The 20726-nt window shown below is 42.0% G+C and overlaps 1 protein-coding gene across 2 annotated transcripts in view; it reads right to left on the bottom strand.

Moving 5' to 3' along the window:
* Window positions 1-4498: 4498 nt before the first annotated feature.
* QPCT (glutaminyl-peptide cyclotransferase) overlaps window positions 4499-20726 on the bottom strand; it is a 38297-nt gene continuing 22069 nt past the window's right edge. Inside the window, exons 2-7 of one of the 2 annotated variants that reach the window (XM_070429023.1) lie at window positions 18427-18573; window positions 14851-15129; window positions 10890-11066; window positions 8726-8825; window positions 6501-6617; window positions 4499-5028 (exon numbers count right to left, since the gene is read on the bottom strand). In XM_070429023.1, the coding sequence (XP_070285124.1) occupies window positions 4883-5028; window positions 6501-6617; window positions 8726-8825; window positions 10890-11066; window positions 14851-15129; window positions 18427-18573 (966 nt within the window). In that variant the 3' untranslated portion in view covers window positions 4499-4882. The remainder of the gene's footprint in view (window positions 5029-6500; window positions 6618-8725; window positions 8826-10889; window positions 11067-14850; window positions 15130-18426; window positions 18574-20726) is intronic. The other variant, XM_070429024.1, reaches the window with a different exon arrangement.

Raw genomic sequence — 20726 nt, 5'->3', positions numbered from 1 at the left:
GCCTCTTTTAACGAAAGTGAAATTAGCCATATAATATACCAGAAATCAAGTTCCCTAGGGTCTAGTGTTACATCAACTGAGAATAAGTTAGGCTCTATGTTTACTTATTTTTAAAATGAGGGCACTAATATATAGCTATATGGATGGGTAAACCTATCAAAGGACCAGTTGTGATGAATTACTCATTTCAATAACTCTAGCATAACCTCAGATGGATTCTTCACATTCCCAAGGGAAATATCCTAAACACTTTTGAGTAACATTACAGCTTATAATTTATCCCCTCAGAAAACATTTTTTAAAAGCCCAGAAGTTTTAAAAGGATCTTTTCATACTCTTAATTCACCTATCAATAAAGAATCAAAATACTTATAAAGCTACTCTGTTTTTTTCTAGACCTCTTCAATTACATCTCCAGCCAGAGAGATTGGCTTAGAAGGTGTGGGGAGTGCTGGGGAGTCAGTTTTTTTACAAACAAGTGGCTTTTATTGCTTACCAAGTGTTAACTGCGTGGATGACTAGAGAACAGTGAAACTGATGGCTGGTAGTCAGCTAAACTCACTTACTTCTCCAGCCAAACTCAGCTTGAATAATTTATTACATGTCATTCTTTGTTATCCGAAACCACAAATGTTAAATCCTCGAATGCCAAGGACCCCAAGGTGCTCTGTCAATGAAAGAGAATAAAGGTTTCAGTGCTGATCATAATGTATTGGCTGTACAGTCTATTTTTCACATTACCTTTGTAATCTTTGTGAGTTTTCTGGGTTTTGTTTTGTTTTAAACCATGGTGTGTTTTTTGTTTGTTTGTTTCTCTTCTTGCCAATTGTGTGCTCTTAATATTAATACTCCAACAAATGGTCTAAACTATCCACTGGCAAATTTGGAGATGTCAGAGAGTGGGCTACATTCCATGTGTTGCCTTTGAAATATGAGCACAGCGAGATGACTTCACATTGCGTGAGCACACCAACCAAACTCAGGCAGAAGGCTACAGCCACGACACAGACAGTTCTTTCATCTCAGCTCTCGTCAAAACTGCCATGAATTACTGTGTTGGATCTAGTGCCAAGATCCTGGGGCCAATTTCCACGTTTAGGAGGATGTGAGGGGTATCTTACACCACCCTACTGGCTCACCCAGCTACCAGCCTCTCCTCTCCACCTCAGCCCTTCTGCAAAACATGGAGGTAGCTGCACACTCGGGTGCCCCTCGCAACAAAGCAGTACTTTGACTATTTGAAGATGTACCAGGCAAGTCAGAGAAGTGAGACAGCAGGGAGAAGTAAGGGGATGCAGTTAAACCACTTCAAAACTACTTGTAGGACTTCAGACTACAGAGAACGTAGTGACCCCCAAACTCAGAGTGAAACCTCACTCTTTCGTACATTCATCTTAGAAGCCAGAAATTGGTGAGAAGGCTGGCTGTGAAAGCACAGCCCCAGACCTTCATGAAAAGCAAATGTAAGTAATTTCCTCAATTTATCCGTGTGAGCTGAGCTTTGCATGACTCTGGCTGCCACAAATCATCTCCCTCATCTTCTCTTTGTGTCCTTTGTTCCCACACCATCATTCCTCAGATTTAGGGCTTGCAAAGATATGAGATTTCATTTTCAGCAGAAGATACTGTGGCCAAGCCTCATGTGGGGCTGTCTTTACATCAGAGAAATGGAAGTGTCTTGTGTTTTGCCTGCTCCCCAAGCCCCCTCACCCCCTACCCTTTATAATAAGTAATCGTGTCCAGCTGGGCCAAGTTGACTGAGCGAATGTTGGGTGTTCATGTGATTTTGCTGCAGTGCCACAATGAATGTACCTCTTTGATGGAAGAAAGAAGGTCCATGGAATAAACAGTTTAAGGGTTTGGAGTTGGAGCTGGAAACATGGGTTGCTTTGTTCTTAGGACAACTGCTTCCCCATCTAAAACATGTCTCCATTTTAAAGGATCTGTCTTTTCTCTTCCAGCCTCAAGCTACAACAACAGGCTTGTGATCTGTTTTTTAATGCCAAGGTTATGAATACTCTTTTATGAATATTCTCCTTTGAAGTCATTTCTCTTGGGAAAGAAAAAAATAGCCCTATGTATTGCAGAGTGGGTAGTAATAGACAAAAACATACCAATTGTTCTCTTAGGGGTAATGCAATGCTCCAAAATTCACATAGAAAAATTCCAAATACAACATAATATTTATGGAATTCTGTCTTCACAGCTATAATTTTTTAAAATAATATTTCTGGCTGGCATGTATTATACAGAATATATTTCAGAGACTAATATCAAGATTCATATCTTAAAATGTTTCCCCTTGTGGCATCATGATCGCCTTCCTCATATTATTGCAAACTCTTAGTGAACAGAATTTTAGGATGTGCCATTTGGAAGGAAGGAAACCTGCACTGGAGTAAGCTGCTTATGTTTTTATTTTTCCCTTTATCTCATTTCAACATATCCTCCAACTTCCTCCTCTAAAAATAATTCAACTAATGCCAGCTCAACAGATTATAGTAGATCTCCTATTAATTTCATTCTGCTTCAAAAGGAACTTATTATTTAGGCTTATAATTATATATGTATACATATGTGTGTGTGCATTAATGTTAACTGATGTTTAGGTTCCTTACTAAAACTTCTTTTCGGCCCTAACCAGTTTGGCTCAGTGGATAGAGCATCGGCCTGTGGACTGAAAGATCCCAGGTTCGATTCTGGTCAAGGGCATGTACGTTGGTTGTGGGCACATCCCCAGTAGGAGGTGTGCAGGAGGCAGCTGATGGATGTTTCTCTCTCATCGATGTTTCTACCTCTCTATCCTTCTCCCTTCCTCTCTGCAAATATATATATATATATATATATATATATATATATATATATTTTTTTTTTTTTTTTAAAAGAGTCCCTGACTTTGAGGATTTATGCTAAAAAACAAAAAACAAAAAAACTTTTTATTCTGTTTCAATATCATCAGTTAAATCATTTCTTTTCTGGTGTTTAAAAAAAAAAAGTGTTTCTCTGAACCCCTTTCAAATGTTTTATCTTATCCAAAGTTAATCCAGAAAAGTCAGCCTCCCTTAATCCTGCTTTGTGGCTTAGATTCTTTAGCTCTGGAAGCACTCATGCTGATTTCTGTTTTACCCATGCTGATGTCAAAACAACCTTTGCTGTGGCAGAAAAATAGTCCCCAATGCCTCTGAAGCCTAATGTTGTCAGCTGAATCATGGCAACAGTGCTTTGTGAATGCTCTCCCAGACTGAGTGACCTATAGTACAACGTCAAGGTACAACTGTTGTTTTGCACTTGGCATTGAGAATATTCTGCAAAGCTGTTTCCATGTAAAAAGGAAGCACTCTACAGTGGTTCAAAGCATGAGCGTTAGAGCCAGACTCCTTGGGTTCAAATCCCACCGTTGCCACTTACTCGCTGCGTGATCTTGAAGAAGAACATTTAGCTACCCTGAGCATCGTAAAATAGGGTTAATAATACCACCTACCTCTTAGGATTGTTGTGAGGATTAAGTTGGTACAAACATATAAAGGATGTATGACACTGTCTGACATAGACAGTACTCAATGTTAGCTCATACTATTATTTAACTCACAAAGGCATGACATCTTTTACATAATTTCAGAGGCCAATGTGTAAAATAAAAAGAAATCCTAGAAAATCTAATTCTGTAAAATTTATAAACGTGAAATTACAGATAATGTTATACATGTTTATATATGATTATATAATTCTGACTATTCTTTTATATAATTATTAGCGGCCTGGTGCACAAAAATGTGTGCACTCGGGGGGTCCCTCAGCCCGGCCTGTGCCCTCTCGCAGTCTGGGACCCCTTGGGGGATGTCCAGCTGCTGACTTAGGCCTGCTCCCTGGGGGATCAGGCCTGAGCTGGCGTCAGAAATCCCTCTGGCAGCCCAGGAGCCCTCGGGGGATGTCCACTTGCCAGCGGGGAGCAGGCCTAAGCTGCAGTCGGACATCCTTAGTGCTGCTGAGGAGGCGGGAGAGGCTCCTGCCACCACTGCTGTGCTGGCAGCCTTCAGCCTGGCTTGTGGCTGAGCAGAGCTCCCCCTGTTGGAGCGCACTGACCACCAGGGGGCAGCTCCTGCATTGAGCGTCTGCCCCCTGGTGGTCAGTGTGTGTCATAGTGACCAGTCATTCCCAGTCATTCTGCTGTTAGGGTCAATTTGCACATTACCTTTTTATTATATAGGATAGAGGCCTGGTGCACGGGTGGGGGCCGGCTGGTTTGCCCTGAAGGGTGTCCCGGATCAGGGTGGGGGTCCCGCTAGGGTGTCTGGCCAGCCTGGGCGATGGGCTGAGAGCTGTTTTCAGGCTGGCCACACTCCCTTTAGGGTAGGGGGTCCCCACTGGGGTGCCTGGCCAGCCTGGGTGAGAGGCTGATGGCTGTTTGCAGGCTGGTCAAGCCCCACAGTGGGAACCCTCACCCTATGGGTTTATGGCCAGCCTGGGTGAGGAGCTGAGGGCTGTTTTTAGGCTGGCCACAGCCCCTTCAGGGTGGGGGCCCTACTGGGGTGCCTGGCCAGCCTGGATGAGGGGCTGAGGGCCATTTTCAGGCTGGCCACAGCCACGGGCTGGAAGCAGGTATCTGGGATTTATGTATCTTCTATAATTGAAACTTTGCAGCCTTGAGCGGAGCTCAGGACTGGCCCGGGTAGGCGGGAAGCTTGGCTTCCTCCATCACCGGGGGCAACCAAGCTTCCTGCTCACTCCAGCTCCATGACCACCGCTATCTTTGTGACGGAATGACAGAGTGAGGGAGTGGGGTGTGACGGTTAATTTGCATATTACTCTTTTATTAGATAGGATTGTACCTTGACTTTCAAATTCAATACTAGGTACAATTCTCACGAACTAAATGAGAACATTACAAATGCAAATATTCTAACACAAAGACTTGTATAATTTTGTTTAGATTGTCAATGGTTGCTTCATCCAAATTTTCTTCATTGTCATCCATCGTATGCCATACTTCAGGGAAAGGAGATGCTATCAGATGCAAAATTGGAACACCTAATAAGAAAGAACCAACTTGTAATTAAGTGCATATTTAAACTAGAAAGTATAATTTGGCAAGCAGAAGTCTGAGTAGGTTCTGTCCCTTCCATATAAAGACAGTAGGTTATTCATCATCTTCTGTGTACTCCCTTATATCTTACCCTTGTACTCCAAAGTCATTCATTAGTTAAACAAATGTTAATTAATTCAGTAAGTAATTAGAAAGCACCGACTATATACCAGCCCCTATTCTAGAAGTTAAGGTTTCATCAGTTAAAAGGCAAAGTCTGGTCATATGGCATCTCCATTCCAGGAGAGAAAGAAGCAAATAAACAAATACAAAAAATAATTTTAGAAAGTGATATGGCTTATAAAGAACAATAAAATAAAGTGAGGAAATAGAGAATAAGAGGCAGACAGTGGAGCCAAGAAGAAGGTATTTAAAGTCAGGGAAGGCCTCTGTGAGAAGCTAACAAATAAATAGAGACATGCAACAAAGGAAAAGCATGCTGTGCAAAAGTCTAGGGAGAAGTATTCTAGGCAGCAGTAGTAGTAAGTGCAAAGGCCCTGGGGTGGGGAGTGAGCTTGGCCTGCTTGAGGAACAGCGAGGAGCCAGTGTGGCTGGACTGAAGTAATACTGACTGGAGACAGACGTAGGAGGTGATGTTAGAGAGGGAGAAAATGGAGGCCCTTACAGGTAATGGTAAAGACTTTTGGTCTTATTCTATGTGATAGCAAGCCACTAGGGCTTTAAAGCAGAAAAGGAACATAATTTTATTTACATTTTTAAAAGATAACTCTCATTCCTGTGTAAAGAATAGGGAAGCAAGAGCAAATGCTAGAGACCAATTGGGAAGCTCCTGCAAGAGTCCTTGGGTTTGCCCTAGCTCGCAGGTTTGGCTCAGTGCACAGAGCGTCAGCCTGCGGACTGAAGGGTCCTGGGCTTGATTCTAGTCAAGGGCACATGCCTGGGATTGTGGGCTCAATCCCCAGAAGGGGACGTGCAGGAGGCAGCTGATCAATGATTCTCTCTCACCGGTGATGTTTCTCTCTTTCCCTCTCCCTTCTTCTCTGAAATCAATAAAAAATATTTTTTCTTTTGAAAAAAAGTGTCTTTGGGTTTGTTTAAACTCCCACCATTGACATCAAGGATACGGCTTCCTTATTAATTAGTAAACATCAGAGTTAACAAAGTGTAAGAATACAGTCTAACTCTATAAAAGTGAAGGCACAGTCAATGGAACATGAGCTTTCATAAATATCCTAGCTGCAGGAAAAAAATATAAAGGTGTCAAGGATTTTGAATGACTTTCATGAAAAAAATAGAAGCCATAAGATGATTGGTGAATGACTTAATTATTCAATTCATTAAATCTAATAATTCCTTACCCTTCTAGATTGTTGCAAAAGCACATAAAATACAATGAATACAATAGCTTAAAAATGCACATGTGTATGCACACATACATATACACACACATTATTACCTCTTCTTAAAAATGGGAGATGGTCATCCTGAATCATTCCTCCAAAACCATGATTCTGGAAATACCGCCTCTCCAAAGAATGAGCCTTGAGCAAACCTAATGCATGGAGTTCATGTTCTGCAGATGACAATTAGACAGTAGATGAATATCTGTTTTTATCTGATGAATACACAGAATGCACAAGGAGTGTGAAATCTTAGCACGTGTGGCCATTGCTTTTAAAACATGGGGCCGTGAACATATGTCAATAACCATCTGGGCTCTACATGGGTGTGTACATTTTGGAGTAGTTTGGGGATGAGAGGGGTCACATGTGGCTGTAGATTTACAGGTGAGAACCTTCTTAGAGGTGAAACTCAGTAAAAGAATGGAGAAATGAAGAATGAGAAAAACAGGGGGGAAAATGGGGAGAAAACAACATAGATACTCATAGATCTGAGATCCTGTATGAAGAATACCTTAAGAGGAGATGTGGGGCTTGGGAGGGTAATACTCAAACAGAATAAGGATGAAGTTTACTGAGTGGCCACTTTATGGAAAGGGGTTAACTGCTACAACCTGCATCAGTGGTTCTCAAAGTGTGGTCTCTGACCAGGGGTATCAGAATCACCTGGCAACTTGTTAGAAATGTAAATTATCTGGACCCACTTCAGACTCACAGAATCAGAAACTCTAGGGACGGAGCCCAGCACTGTGTGTTGTAACAAGCCCTCTAGGTAATGCACACTCTAGTCTGAGAACCATTGGCCTGCATTCCATCACTCATTGCCCTGCATTCCATCACTCATCATCTTGTAACATAGAACTCACGTGTTATGTTACCTGGTTACATATAACATGAGTTCTATATTACAAAATGATAAGAGATCACAAGAAAACTATAAGACAATTAAATGAAACTCATCAGGATAGCTGGCTGTGTGTTTTCAATTGCTAAATTTAAAGTGTAAAACTAGACCAAGTGGTAAGCATGCTTATGTGATATTTTAGGAATATGGAGATATTTAGGAACATATTGAATATTTTAGGAACCACCACCAAACAATATTCGCAATCCATTAATTGACACTTACAATTCTTTCATCTTAGGATATAACTTTTCCTTATGCAATTAGATAGGGTTTGAAGTACAGTCAGTACCACTAGGAGGGGGCAGCACAATGGGTTAAAAACCAGTAAGGTGCAAGTTAATGCTATAAATTCATTCTGGTAGAGGAAATAAGAAAAGTGCAGAAAATCCTTGAAAAATGGCCAAACCCAATTTTTTGAGGCTACCATCAAAGTAAAGAAAACATGCTAAGAGAGGCCCCAAATGCTTATATTAATAATACCACAAAAGCAATTCTTTCAAACTAGAAATTGAAATTTGCCAAAGAAAAGTATCTAGGGTTCAGGCAAAAGTTTCTCTTGTAATATTCTAAATCTGCATATTGGCAAATTCTGAACTCATGGCAAAAGTGTGAGTTGAGATTGAAATGCTTTTCCCACTGCTTAAAATTAATCAAAACTGCCCTGACCAGTTTGGCTCAGTGGATAGAGCGTCGGCCTGCGGACTGAAGGGTCCAAGGTTCGATTCCAGACAAGGGCATGTACCTTGGTTGCGGGCACATCCCCAGTAGGGGGTGTGCAGGAGGCAACTGATCGATGTTTCTCTCTCATTGATGTTTCTAACTCTCTATCCCTCTCTCTTCCTCTCCGTAAAAAATCAATAAAATATATTTTTTTTAAAAATTAATCAAAACTATAGACCAGGTCAGGCCAGGCAAAGAAACAAAGGTATCTATGGCTCAAGAGAGAGGCTTTGGGGCTTAGAGAAGGAAAAGGAGAATAACTTTTATCCTTTATACCATGAGCCTGGCTCAGGACTTCTGGCTGAGCAGTGCTACCCCTGTGGGAGCACTGACCACCAGAGAGCAGCTCCTGTGTTGAGCATCTGCCCCCTGGTGGTCAGTGCATGTCATAGCAATCGGTCGTTCCACCGTTCAGTTGATTTGCATATTAGCCTTTTATTATATAGGATATCAAAATGCAGTTTCATACAGAAAAATAAAGTGGGCCTACTAAAAGAGATGAATAGGAACAATTAATTAATCCATAAAGCAAGGGGGAAAGTCAGTAAAGGATAGTATATATTCAAATCATACACTTAAATCATAAATTTTGAATTTTAAAATGTAGTGTTTGTCAGGAGGAATAAACCTAGTTTTAATAACATTGGTGCTTACCAATTGCTTGAAGTCTATCAAACCATCGGGCAGAGTTTGGGAAAAAATTGGGAAATGTTGGATTTGGAGCTCCAATTAAATCTAATAAGACCAATAAATCCTAAGGGAGAAAAAATATTGTTTAGTCATTGTCACTAAAAACGCGTTCCATATTCATCAATGTAAAAAAATGAATCAAAACTATAGGCATATTAACAATTGAGAATAATCTAGGGAGCTTTATGAACAAAAGATTTAATAGCACTGTAAGCTAATACTTTGGCGAATTTATTAAATCTTGCTTTGCCATTAAATGGCAATATGTAGATTCTTTGTGTCTGGAATCCCAGAAGGATTTCACTGAAATAAATTAGAAAGAGGACATCTGGATAAGTATTTCATAGATTTAAAAAGAATACATTTAACTTGATTTTCAGATGGGAGTCCAAGCCCCTGATCTTCTATTCCATTCTAATTTGCCATTTTATTCTTTGTCTGTAATGACATAACCACCTATAAGAGAACACTTAGTAACTATTTATTCCCCAAAGTAGCATATAAGAAAAATTCCTTGACCAGGAGCTACAGGACCTGATGTCTCTGGCTGTCCGTGTCCTTTTCTATAAACCAGAAGCTCAAACTTGCTGATCTTTAAAGGTGCCTTCTGGTTATATGCTCTACAATTAAACCAGTGTTCCTTAACTTGTTTGAGCCATAAAACATCAGCAGTATTAAGGACTCCCTGACGAGAGTCCTTACACACCCCTCCCCCTGCCTAACCTTGGTTTAAAAACTGATTTATATGAGTGAGATCATGTGTGGGTAAATATCTAGTGTAGATCCTACACATGGTAGGTCAATATTTGCAGAGTCTACCATTCTAAAGATATAGTATCTATTAACTCATGAATGATGATTAAATATATTCATTGGGGGAAATGGGCTTGTTTGAAATCAGAATGTATTTACATGGTTAGATAAGCTAATAAGAGTGTTTTAGGGGGGAGGGGAGGAGGAATGGTCTTAATAATATTATGGATTCATATATTTGGAATGATAAATAACTTTGTTCTTCCTACTGATCAGCCAGGTCTCTCCTCCTCCTCTGAATCCTTTTTAGCCATTTGGCTTCAAGTGACCGAATGAGGTGCTGACCACATTCCCCTGATCCACTGTGAGCTGCCAATGTACCTCAGGATGGAGAGAATGCCCACATGGGATGTGTCAGAATCATAGAGGACATTTAACCTGGCCATGTGGACTCAGAGGGAGAAGGTAAGTGACCGGGCAAAGGACTGGGACAAGTGGAGTGGTTAGAAATAGGCTTTCAGTGCACAGATAGGGTGAAGGTCAGGGATGCACGAAGGCACGGGAAGAATGAAGACTCAGGAGAGGCATGAGGTCCCAAGCTGGGGTTAGTGAAGACTCAAGACTGAGTGACGGTCAAATACAGGAAGAGAATTAGAATAGGGAAAGAATTCAAGGGCAGGGTGAGGGACAGGGGGGCGGAGGGGGCCCAGGATTGGGGATGAAAATGGAGTCATGTGCTGCACCCATTACTTGGTAGTAAGAGCGGGGTTTTAAGGCAGCATCAAAATGTCTCTACCCCCACGTCAAAAATACCACATCAAAACCAGCCCATCAAAATGTCATATGCACAGAGTCATTATAACGCTTTGAATCCACTGAGGAAATTCTTCACTCTCATCCTCATACACCGTCCCACTCTAACTCCATTTCCTAAGACCCCCACCTCCTCAGGCCTCAGGGCTCCAAGAAGGGGTGCTCTCTCCACCTCTATGCAGTACCAGGGGCATGCAATCCCATTGGACCAAACTGACTGTGATGTCTCCTTAATCGGATGTTTTACAGCCTTTTAATTAAAATGTTTTTACATTTTTGAAAACTTTAAATCAATAACATTCAACTTTCAAAACTTACTATGTAAATGTTCCTATCATTTCAGGGAAATATTTTAATGAAGCTCAGACGCAACTGCTAACCCAGAATCCTTCTTTTTAGCTCTGGGATTCCTCAAAAACCCAAAGGCCTGCCAAGGAATGTTCTGTTATAAACACTGCTCCAAGGATGCCGGGGCATTTTTCGGTCTTTAATTGGCTTTAGCTTTGGCTGCCTTTGAGGCAGCACCTGCAGCCGCAGCACCACGGGTACTTCCCAGACTAACCATGCTGTGCAGCTGGTTGGTGTTTCTCGCTCCAGGTGGGTGTGGGGTCGATGCCATCTTTGCAGCTAAGTGCCGAGACCCATACAGAGAGTCTTGAGGGGACCAGTGAAGAAAAGCCTCTTCGCCGTCAAAGAAAATCAGCTGGAGTGACAGATCCAGCTTGGAGTCTGAAACGTTCTGGCAAAAAGAACAGTGAAAAGGTAACTGGAGAGAGGACAGCTGAGCCGCAACAAAAGGGACGATAACACAGTGAGTGAAAATACGCCACCTTTGATTTGGCAACACTTCTTCCCTGAAAATCATCACACCCCCATGTAAATTTCACCGTCTCCCACTCCCCATGAAAAGAGAGGTTATGCATTTTCTCTGACTCTTCAGAGAACTTTGAAAGGCCCTGCCACCTCCAGAGATGCCCAGAGATGGGCTGACGCTATTGAACCTGCAAGACAGCCTGACTTCTCCCTCTGCCTGATCCCATTGCTCTCCCCTCCCTGCCACAGGTGTTGAGTCAGGGCCACTCCCTAAGAAATGACCTAAATGCTAACCTCCAAGTCAGAGTGTGCATCCCAGGAAACCCAACCTGAACAACTGCAAATCTATTTGGCTACTCATCCATGATGTGCTTGCCTTTTTTTTTTTTTTTTTTTCTTGTGAGTCTAGGTTTGAGGACCTGCCCTAGGAATGCAACAGGGGGGACACAAAGAGTAATCATTACAGCCTCTCCCCCTGCAGGAGCGTACACTTTAGTTGGGGTAGGAAAGATCAACCAAATACATGAACATGGCAAAAGGTGCCAAGGGTTACACATGTAAAGTAAAACTCATCTGGGAATGGATAGAATGAGGGGTTGAATCCTTGGGGAGTCAAGGAAGACTTCACGCAAGAGATGGTTTTCAGGAGAACTTTTCAGAAGTGTAAGCAGGGTTCTGATGAATGTTTTACTTTCCACTGTCTGACGACTCTCACTTTTTAGATTAGTCCCCCAACTCCCAGAATCTGCAACCCAACTGCAATCCCTAATCTATTGAATCGTTTCCCTTTTCCGAGTCCTTCACCCCCAGGATGTCCTCACTTCACTCTATGTTCAGCTTAAATTCCAGAGTCAATCATGCTAATCACTCCCTTGAAAACACGTTCCACTCCCTTGTCTCTCTCTGCCTTGGTCAAACTCACATGGCAAACACATGCCCTCAAGTCCACTCTCTGCTCCCGCCGTGCCTGCACCCATGCAGCTGGATGTGGCAGGGGGACATACACAGCCGTTTGCGCTCTCCCCCTCACTAACGTGCTGGGGACGTGCTCCCCAGGGGACCAAACCGATTCTGATATTTCCTTAATCTGTTAGAGGTATCCCTTCCCCTCTTATCTGAGGACATTAGAAACTGTGTCCTTTAAGTCCTCTTCTGCTCCTTGTGCTTGATTTCCTCCCAGTTCACTTTTCAATTTGTATTATTTGTTTTGCTGGCTTGCTTTCATGTCAGAGACTGTCTCAAATGTCTGGTCATCCTTTGTGTCCGTTCATATAAAGAATAAGGCCTATAACACTGAGGAGGTTGGCTTCCCTGCAGGGTGACTTGGTGCCCAGCTGGAGTTTTCACTGAGATGGTTCATATGCTCCAGAGAAGGAACCTCCAGGTTCCTGTCTCTGGGTACAAGCTGGCTGCTGGCTTACTCATGCTGGAAGTGGGGGAAAGGCTGCGGACCTCAGTGTTCAATGTGAGACTTCCACCTCACCTCCTTGCTTTCTATGAGGCACCTCACTACTGCCCTCCTTTACATCTGGTGTCTCATAGCATGTCCAGAACCTCCCTGGTTCAGTTTCTCTAGAAAAACATTCTGTCATCTCCTGCAAGAATACAGATGGGGTACTCACCTATCTTCCAGGTGTGGGGTGGGAACCTACATATCTAAGTGCTCCTTAGATTTAACAATACTCTCCTTCCCAGCTCCCTCCACCCCCACTTCCTCACTATCTGTGTAGCCTGATTTGTAAAGCTCCTCCAATCCTTCTTGGTGGCAACATGATAGATGCCTAATTACCAGTGTCAACATAGTTGGGGAAAGAATTACCTGCACTCTTTCCCCACCCAAGGCTATCTCAATAGTCAGGTGTGAAAAACCACCCTAAACTCAGTGGCTTAAAACAAGACTCATGAATCCTCCTGGGTCTGTAGGTCAGCTGGGGACAACTGATCGAGGCCGGTGTGGGCTGGATCAGGAGCCTTGCTTCACCAAAGTCATCGAGGTTGGCTTTGTTCCACATGTCTCTTATCCTCCTCCAGGGGCTGGCAGGCTAGCCAGGGCACACCCTTTTCCTGGTGATGGCAAAGGCACGAGGGAGCAAGCCCAATTGCACAAGCACACTTCTAGCCTCTGCTTGTGTCACATCTACAGGCATTCTATTGGCCAAGACAAGTCAAATAACCAAGTCCAGAGGTAAGGAATGACAAGGTACAACCTGCCATTGGGGGAGGAGGGAGGAACACAGCAAAGTTATAAGGCAAAAGATGTGAATACATAATTATAATCTTATTACTAGAGGGGAGAGGGCTGCAAAGAGTTGGGACAATAATCGAGACCTCTCCCAGGTCACATTCCATCACCGCCTACCCAATTCATGACAGCTGAAGAACTTAAATAACTCCTTCCTACAGTTCAAATTTAAATCCAACTGTGAGAATAAATCTGATACTCTCAATGCTTGTACCCAAAACTAGCCCTTTTTAAAAACCGTCCACATCACTACCTCTATTAGTAAGGATAATGAAAAAAATGTACGTGTAGCTTTTCATGGGGATCCCTACCCAACAACTCATTCAGCTCTTTCTACCAAAAGCAGGTATGAGGTACATGCAAAAGGTACAGGAGCTCCCCCAGAGAAAGCACAGGCACTACACAACCTGTGCCTTTACGTCACATCCATTTCATTTCATGTCCTGACACTAGAATGCAAATATGAGAAATCAAACTGTTCCATCAGCTTCAGAACTCCCTCACTCAATAGCTGGGGAAGAGTGCTAGTTAAAAGCAGGGTAGAGCATGGGACAAAGACATCATAGAAAGTTCAGAAAACAAAACAAAACACAGTGAAAAGGATACCGAGAGGTTATAAACAATTCTTGCTTTCTTCAAGTGCAGCATATCCAGCAAAAATAGAACCAAATATCTCTATTACTTCCATTACAAGATAAACATTTTACTTCTTTACCCCATTGTACCCAAGGCCGGCCCCTTCATAAAGCTCTGAGGGGAGAAAGAGGCATCCGTTGCCTGCGAACAAAGTTTTTTGTTTTTGCTTTGTTGTGTTTACTTGGTTATGAGTGATATCTGAACAAAATGTCTTCATCTAGTTTAGCACTTTTCCCCAATATACCCTTAAGAACACAGAGACTGAAATAACATCTGAGAGTCCCAGAAGTATTCTGAGCTGAGAACATAACAAAAGCTCTACTATGCTACATAAAATTGAGCTGAGATTCACAGATAATAACAATAATGCATTTCTGCTTCATGCTTTTCATCTTGATATGTCTGAATTACTCACTCTTGAGGGCCACCGGCTCTCAGATCAGAAGGTTGTGATGTCCGTGGCTCCATAAACAAGAAGAAATAAACAGAGTTCTCAGACATATACCTGTATCCGTCTTCCGCCTTCTTAATTTTTCACAAAGAAATGTTGCCCTTAATTTAATGTGTATTCAAAACTAAGAAATCAGGTGCCAATTAATGAATTCACTGTCGCGTATCTTAGGTTTATTGCCCATGGTTGACATTTTAAATAATGTAATCTTCCAATTAATATTCACTCGAACTCATACCATTTTGCAAACAATTGATACAAAATGTCCTGAAAGTCTACATTTCTAAATGGCCTTCTCACTCCCCGCAAGGATTCTCGAATTCACTCTGAGTTACTGCTCCTGTGTTTTATGCCAAGAATCTACAAGAGGGAAACAGATACCTTCAAGGAAAGGAGTTGCTTGTCTAAGGCACGAGCTAGTTCCAACATCATCGCACAGGGCACGGCTGAGTCGGTGGCTCCCACAAACACCCTGTTGTCCCAATGGGGGAAATACTTGGAGTCGTAGTGACAAGCAAGTACCAAGTGCCGTTTAGCAGTGGGATTAAGGGTGCTGATGATATTTGAGAAAGACCGATATCCATAAGGTGTCTGACTCAAGAAGGTGTCTACTTCCAAGACCCAGTCAGCTTGAAGTCTCTGAATTCTCTGCATGATATGCTGTTCAAAACAAAAAATAACAAAATTTCAGATCAAGACAGGTTTCATTTGCTCAGTATGTTTTAAATTGCTTATAGGCCTTTCAAGTTAACAATGCAGTACATGCTTATTGAATGAATAGCAAGGATGTATAGAAGGAAGGCTCATCTTCTCCCTCTCCCCCAATATTCTCCCTGCAAATTGTTAATAGTATTGTTAATAGTCTGATGTACATCTTCTCTCTCTTTTTTTTTTAACACAAACATATAGTAGCACAAACTCATAGACTGGATGTGTTTTTATAGGAATAGAATCCTACTCTTCTCACTTAACAATCTAACATGAACATTTCTACATGTCTGGAGATAGAGATCCAGTTCAATATGTATTAAAGCCCATTTCCATTTCTCTAGGAGGCTAAGAAGGCATGTTTGAGAAAACAGATATACCAGGGTCTCAACTTCCACTCTAAGCTCTCTGAGGCAAGCACGGCACATGATAGCTCTTTAGGTCCCCAGTGTATAGCAGGTTCCTCAAGTCCAACAGATACTTCGCAATATAATGAACACTAACAAAAGATACTGATGCTCACCCGCTCAGGGTACTATAAAGGGAGTCCCACAACAAGGGGATGGGTAGGGATATTTGAGGTCCTGCCCACTCTAAGAATCAATAAGCGACTCTGAACCACAGTGACTATCGAGTAGCTTTCCTTCTGCATTCAAGGAAGGTCCAGACCCACTGTACGTTCTGGTAAAAATAAGCCCGTTTCTCCTGGTCATCTTAGACCTTCTGAGCAACACGGTAAATGACAGGAAAAAGTATCAGATACAAAAGAAACTCCACCTCAGGCACTAGAAGGGTCTTCTTTAAGCATCTGTGGGTGAGTTCATCACTGTTCCATTTGCCCTTTCCTGCCTTTATTTTCCCTTGGCCTCATTTTTCTCACTGGGTTCCATTTATTTTATTTTGAAAAATACACGTCTTTGTAAGTTGCTTTAAAGGATTTTTTTGAAGTCAAGTGACAAAGCAACCATCCACATAACCAGCAATCTGTTCCACAATGACCATCAGTGGGGATGGACTCTGAGGTGATAAACAAATAACATAATAACTGGAAAAGAAGGGGAGATTTTTTTCCTCCCAGGGAAACACAATTTTCTAGCCTCGCCAAGTCTTGTGTGGCCTCCTGCCCTAACGAATGTGACATGGCACGTGGGCAAGGACCTTGGAAAAACTGTGGCAGGAAGCTTCCGGGAAGAGAACTGAACCAGGGGGAAGCACAGTGTCTCTACAGCCAACCCTGCAAACGCCAAATAGAAACATAATTCTCCAGCTGTCCACTTTCTGCTTTCTATAGTGAGGTGGACTTCGGCCTAAATAGCACAAATACACAGTACCTTGCCTTTTTCTATTATAGGTTGAGAAGTTGTCTTTTCATATTAAAAAAAAAAAAAAAAGAAGAAATGTTTATACTAGTAACCTTGTTGAAATCATCATTTATATCTCATTTTTGTTATTCTCCACAATTCTCAGTATTGGGCTTTGTTCACAGTTGGCTATTGGTAAATATGCCTAAATTGTAATTAATACACTATTTTTTCCTTCTTTTAAAAAATTTTTAAATTTTTAAAAAATATATATTTTTACTTATTTCAGAGAGGAAAAGAGAGGGAGAGAGAGATAGAAACATCAATGATGAGAGAGAATCATTGATCAGCTGCCTCCTGCACGCCCCACACTGAGGATCGAGCCTGCAACCCGGGCATGTGCCCTGACCAGGAATCGAACCGTGACCTCCTGGTTCATATATCAGTGCTTAACCACTGACCCACACCAGTCAAGCTAAAAAATTTTTAATTTTTTAATTATAAGTATTCTCAATGAGAATATACAAAATTATATGATATAGAATATTAGTAGTTTGAATAGAGAGAAAGCATTGTGCATCTAAGACAAGCTTTACACAGAATATGAAAATAAGTTATCTTCAGATTTAAGGGAAAAATTATTTCCCATAAAAGGGGTCATGCAAAAAATTTTTTCAAAAGGCATGTACTCCAGAACATCTGGCAGCCAGATGTTGAGCTGCTCCATAAACTGTCTTCAGCGGCCTACGTGCTTACAAAATGAATTGGGACTTAAAATATATATCTGTTAGCTTTGCTCAACTGAAGTCTCACACACAAACTCATTTCTCAACTACTAAACCAGTTGCGATAATTCCTGATATCGATGTTGACACTAAAATCCTCAAAAGCACCAGCAAGTGGCCCAGAAAGAATTCTGCCTAAAGTAATCTTTTTTTATTCCGGGTAAATATTTTTATTTGTCTTAGCAACTAATTTCTTTCTAAACAATCATATTGGCCGCATAACCTCATTACATCACCAATATATCTCGTTGTTGTGCTTTTGGCTTTCAGACTTGATCTGCAAGTTCCCACTACAATTCTGTAGAGCAGGCTGCAAAAACGACTGCTCTTCTCACAAGAATGTCCGAGGCAGGGGGCGCTTGGCTGTGGGAGAGAAGTCTAAAGCTGCTGTGCTTCCCTCACTCCAGATAGCAAACGCCTGGGCCCACCAGCCATGCTAAAATGCTATGTAGAATGTAGGCTATATTTTTATTATTATACGCCCATTTCTTTTAAATAGGGAAGAGAGATGAGTCCAAGGAGTATCATTGAAATGAGAAGATCCAGAGCTAGAGACATCTGTGAGCACACACCACAGAGCCGGTTCCCCCCAGCATCCACTCTCCAGTGATCGATGGAAAGGTCAAGGTTAAACCCTTCCAGAATCTGGATTGAAATTAGACTGCTTGACTTCTGCATATACACACTTATTTTTACCATGGGCCAGAGTCAGAAGCTTGAGAAGCACTGCCCTGGAGAAAGTAGCTTGTCACTGATCTTGACTCTCCCACCAGGGAGAATACAACTTCCCAAAGGGAAGCCTGATAGGACAGTAACTCACTCTCGGCCCAGAACTGGCGAGCACGGGCTGTCTAAGGCTGTCACTGTTGGGTGTTTAGGGCCCAAGGGGTTGTTATAGAAATGACCAAGAGTTGAGCACTTACCACCCTGTCTGATACCATACCCCACACAGAGATTTCACACATAAATTGTTTTAGGCAAACATGCAATGCTTAACAAAACAGACATTTACTCTCAGTTTGGTTTTCTTGGTTGCCTATTTTGGCGAATAATAAGATTAGAATGCAGATCTGAATGTTAGATAACTCAGAACTGGAGATAGATAACCTCTCACGTGAAAGCAAGTATTCAACAGCCCTTAGATTTGAGTGCTGCATTCTCACCTGGCGAGCAGCATAGCTTCCAGGGGAGCCTGGATACCGCTCTATCAGCAATGGCCGTAAGTCATGTTGCCACATTTCAGAAATACTGGTGCCTTCTGCAACTTGCCGGAGAGACGATGAATTCAGAATGGCTGGTTGGTGATCATTCTGAGGATTAAACAATGTTATTTAACCAACTACTGTTTCATAATATGTTTAAGACTTACCTTGAGACATCTGCGTTTGAAAAACACTGGCTTTGAATCTCAGAATAAAGGGATGGTTCTTATGTTATACAAGGCGCATTAAGATAGTCAGATTAAATACTGGCCCCTAGGAAGCTAAACTAATTCTTTTTTAAAATATATTTTTATTGATTTCAAAGAGGAAGAGAGAGGAAGAGATAGAAACATTAATGATGAGAATGACGGGCTGCCTCCTGCATGCTCCACACTGGGGATTGAGCCCGCAACTCCGACATGTGCCCTAACCGGGAATCGAACTGTGACCTGGTTCATAGGTCGACGATCAACCACTGAGCCACGGCAGCTGGGCTAAACTAATTCTTTTGACAGCTTGTCTTAAAAACAAAATTAATATAATGCTTTGAACCTGAAAATGAATATTTGATACATTTCCTGTGTAAAGTGTAATGACTTTTGGTATAACTGCTTTGTAAAACTAAGATTTTAAAATATCAATTATCTATCTCCTGTTCTTAAGTTTGTGTTTGTTTACTGCTAATACATTTTAAAATATCTTCCCTTAATAAATTTGTCAGTACAGCCTTTACATTCCTTGGTACTTCACAATCAAAGTGCATCTACATTACCTCTCAAACAGCAATTTGAGAAGAAAACAAAAGCTAAGTGACAAAACACCGGAAATGGGGAAAGGAGAAATAAGAAAATGGAGGCAGGAAGTCAGAAGACTTTATGTGGTTAATTATTACTTAACCTGACCAACAAGAGCTTGTATGGTCTCTCCTGCTGGCTCACAAGCCCTAGGAAGGGTCACTCGCCTCAGCTCACCAGGCTCAGTCACCCTGGCATCCTTCCAGGCCCCAAAGCAGTGTAAGGCTGTGCCCCATTGGGGCTTTGCATCTGCGGTGCCTTCTACCTTGAAAGCTTGTCCCTTCCTCTTCACCTGGCCAACTCCTGCTCATTTCAGGTGGTAGCTTAGAGGACTCTTCCTTGGGTTTATACTTGTTTAATGCCTGATTTCATGTGAGAGCAAAACTCTCTCCTTTTTTCTGCTCTCTTCCTAGCTCATATTGAGCACTCCATAAATAGTGGGTGAATTCATCAAATAAGGAAGTGACAGGTGACTATCTTTCTAAAGCTATCTTCACTGAGATTGGGCTTACATAATAATAAAGTAAATTGGGCCTTTTGCTATCATAAATATTAAATCAGTTGAATGCACAAGCAATTATAAAGACAGAAGAGACAGGTGGCTACCTACTGCACAGGGCCAGGAAATGCTGTAGTTCCATATGGGTGAGCTCTGTTCTTTTTGAGTTTCTGATAGTCCATGCTTGTGATGACTTAGAGTTGGGTTGGCCCAGGGCAGTTATTGTTTCAAACGCTGTTTGAACCCTAGCCAGTTTGGCTCAGTGGATAGAGCGTCGCCTGAGGACAGAAGGATCCCGGGTTCGATTTCAGTCAAGGGCATGTACCTGGATTGCAGGCTCCTCCCGGGTCGTACAGGAGGCAACCAATCAATGTGTTTCTCTATTTCTTTCTTTCTCCCACTCTCCCTAAAAATCAATGGAAAAATATCCTCAGCTGAGGATTTAAAAAAAAAAAGAAAGAAAGGAAGGAAGGAAGAAAGCTGTTTGGACAGTGACTCCTTTTCCAATGATTTACAACATGCCATCCCAGAGCCTACCTGGTCGCTGTGGATGCGGTCATGTCCTCAGCAAAAGGAAATGAAGCTTATGTTTTAACGGGGATTTATGGAGGCTTGAAAGAATTCTTAAGGGGTTTCAGAAAAAAGAGGAACAAAACAAATAACGCTGGAGCATCTCTAGTGTAACAGATAATGTGGGTGAAACAGTCCACAAGAATCATCCAAAAACTGCTTAATGGATGAATAAAGGGTAAGTTCCCCAAACAGGCCGTGGATGCTCCTGAAATACAGAGACTTGCATGAGTTGCTTCAGGCTCCTGAACTCAACCATGTAATTAATGTACTTCAGTAAAGAGTCCTTCCCACCTCTGCCCCGCTATGAAAAGCTCCCCAGTCAGTGAAGGATAGACATGGGAACCCACCACACTCGGTAAGTTGCTTAAGCCTTTCTATTCATAAAACTCCGAGGG

The sequence above is a fragment of the Myotis yumanensis genome, unplaced genomic scaffold (genome assembly GCF_028538775.1).
Source record: "Myotis yumanensis isolate MYYU_CA2020_CCGP unplaced genomic scaffold, mMyoYum1.0.hap1 SCAF_11, whole genome shotgun sequence".
Lineage (NCBI taxonomy): Eukaryota > Metazoa > Chordata > Mammalia > Chiroptera > Vespertilionidae > Myotis > Myotis yumanensis.
This window is presented reverse-complemented; position numbering and strand designations above follow the sequence as displayed.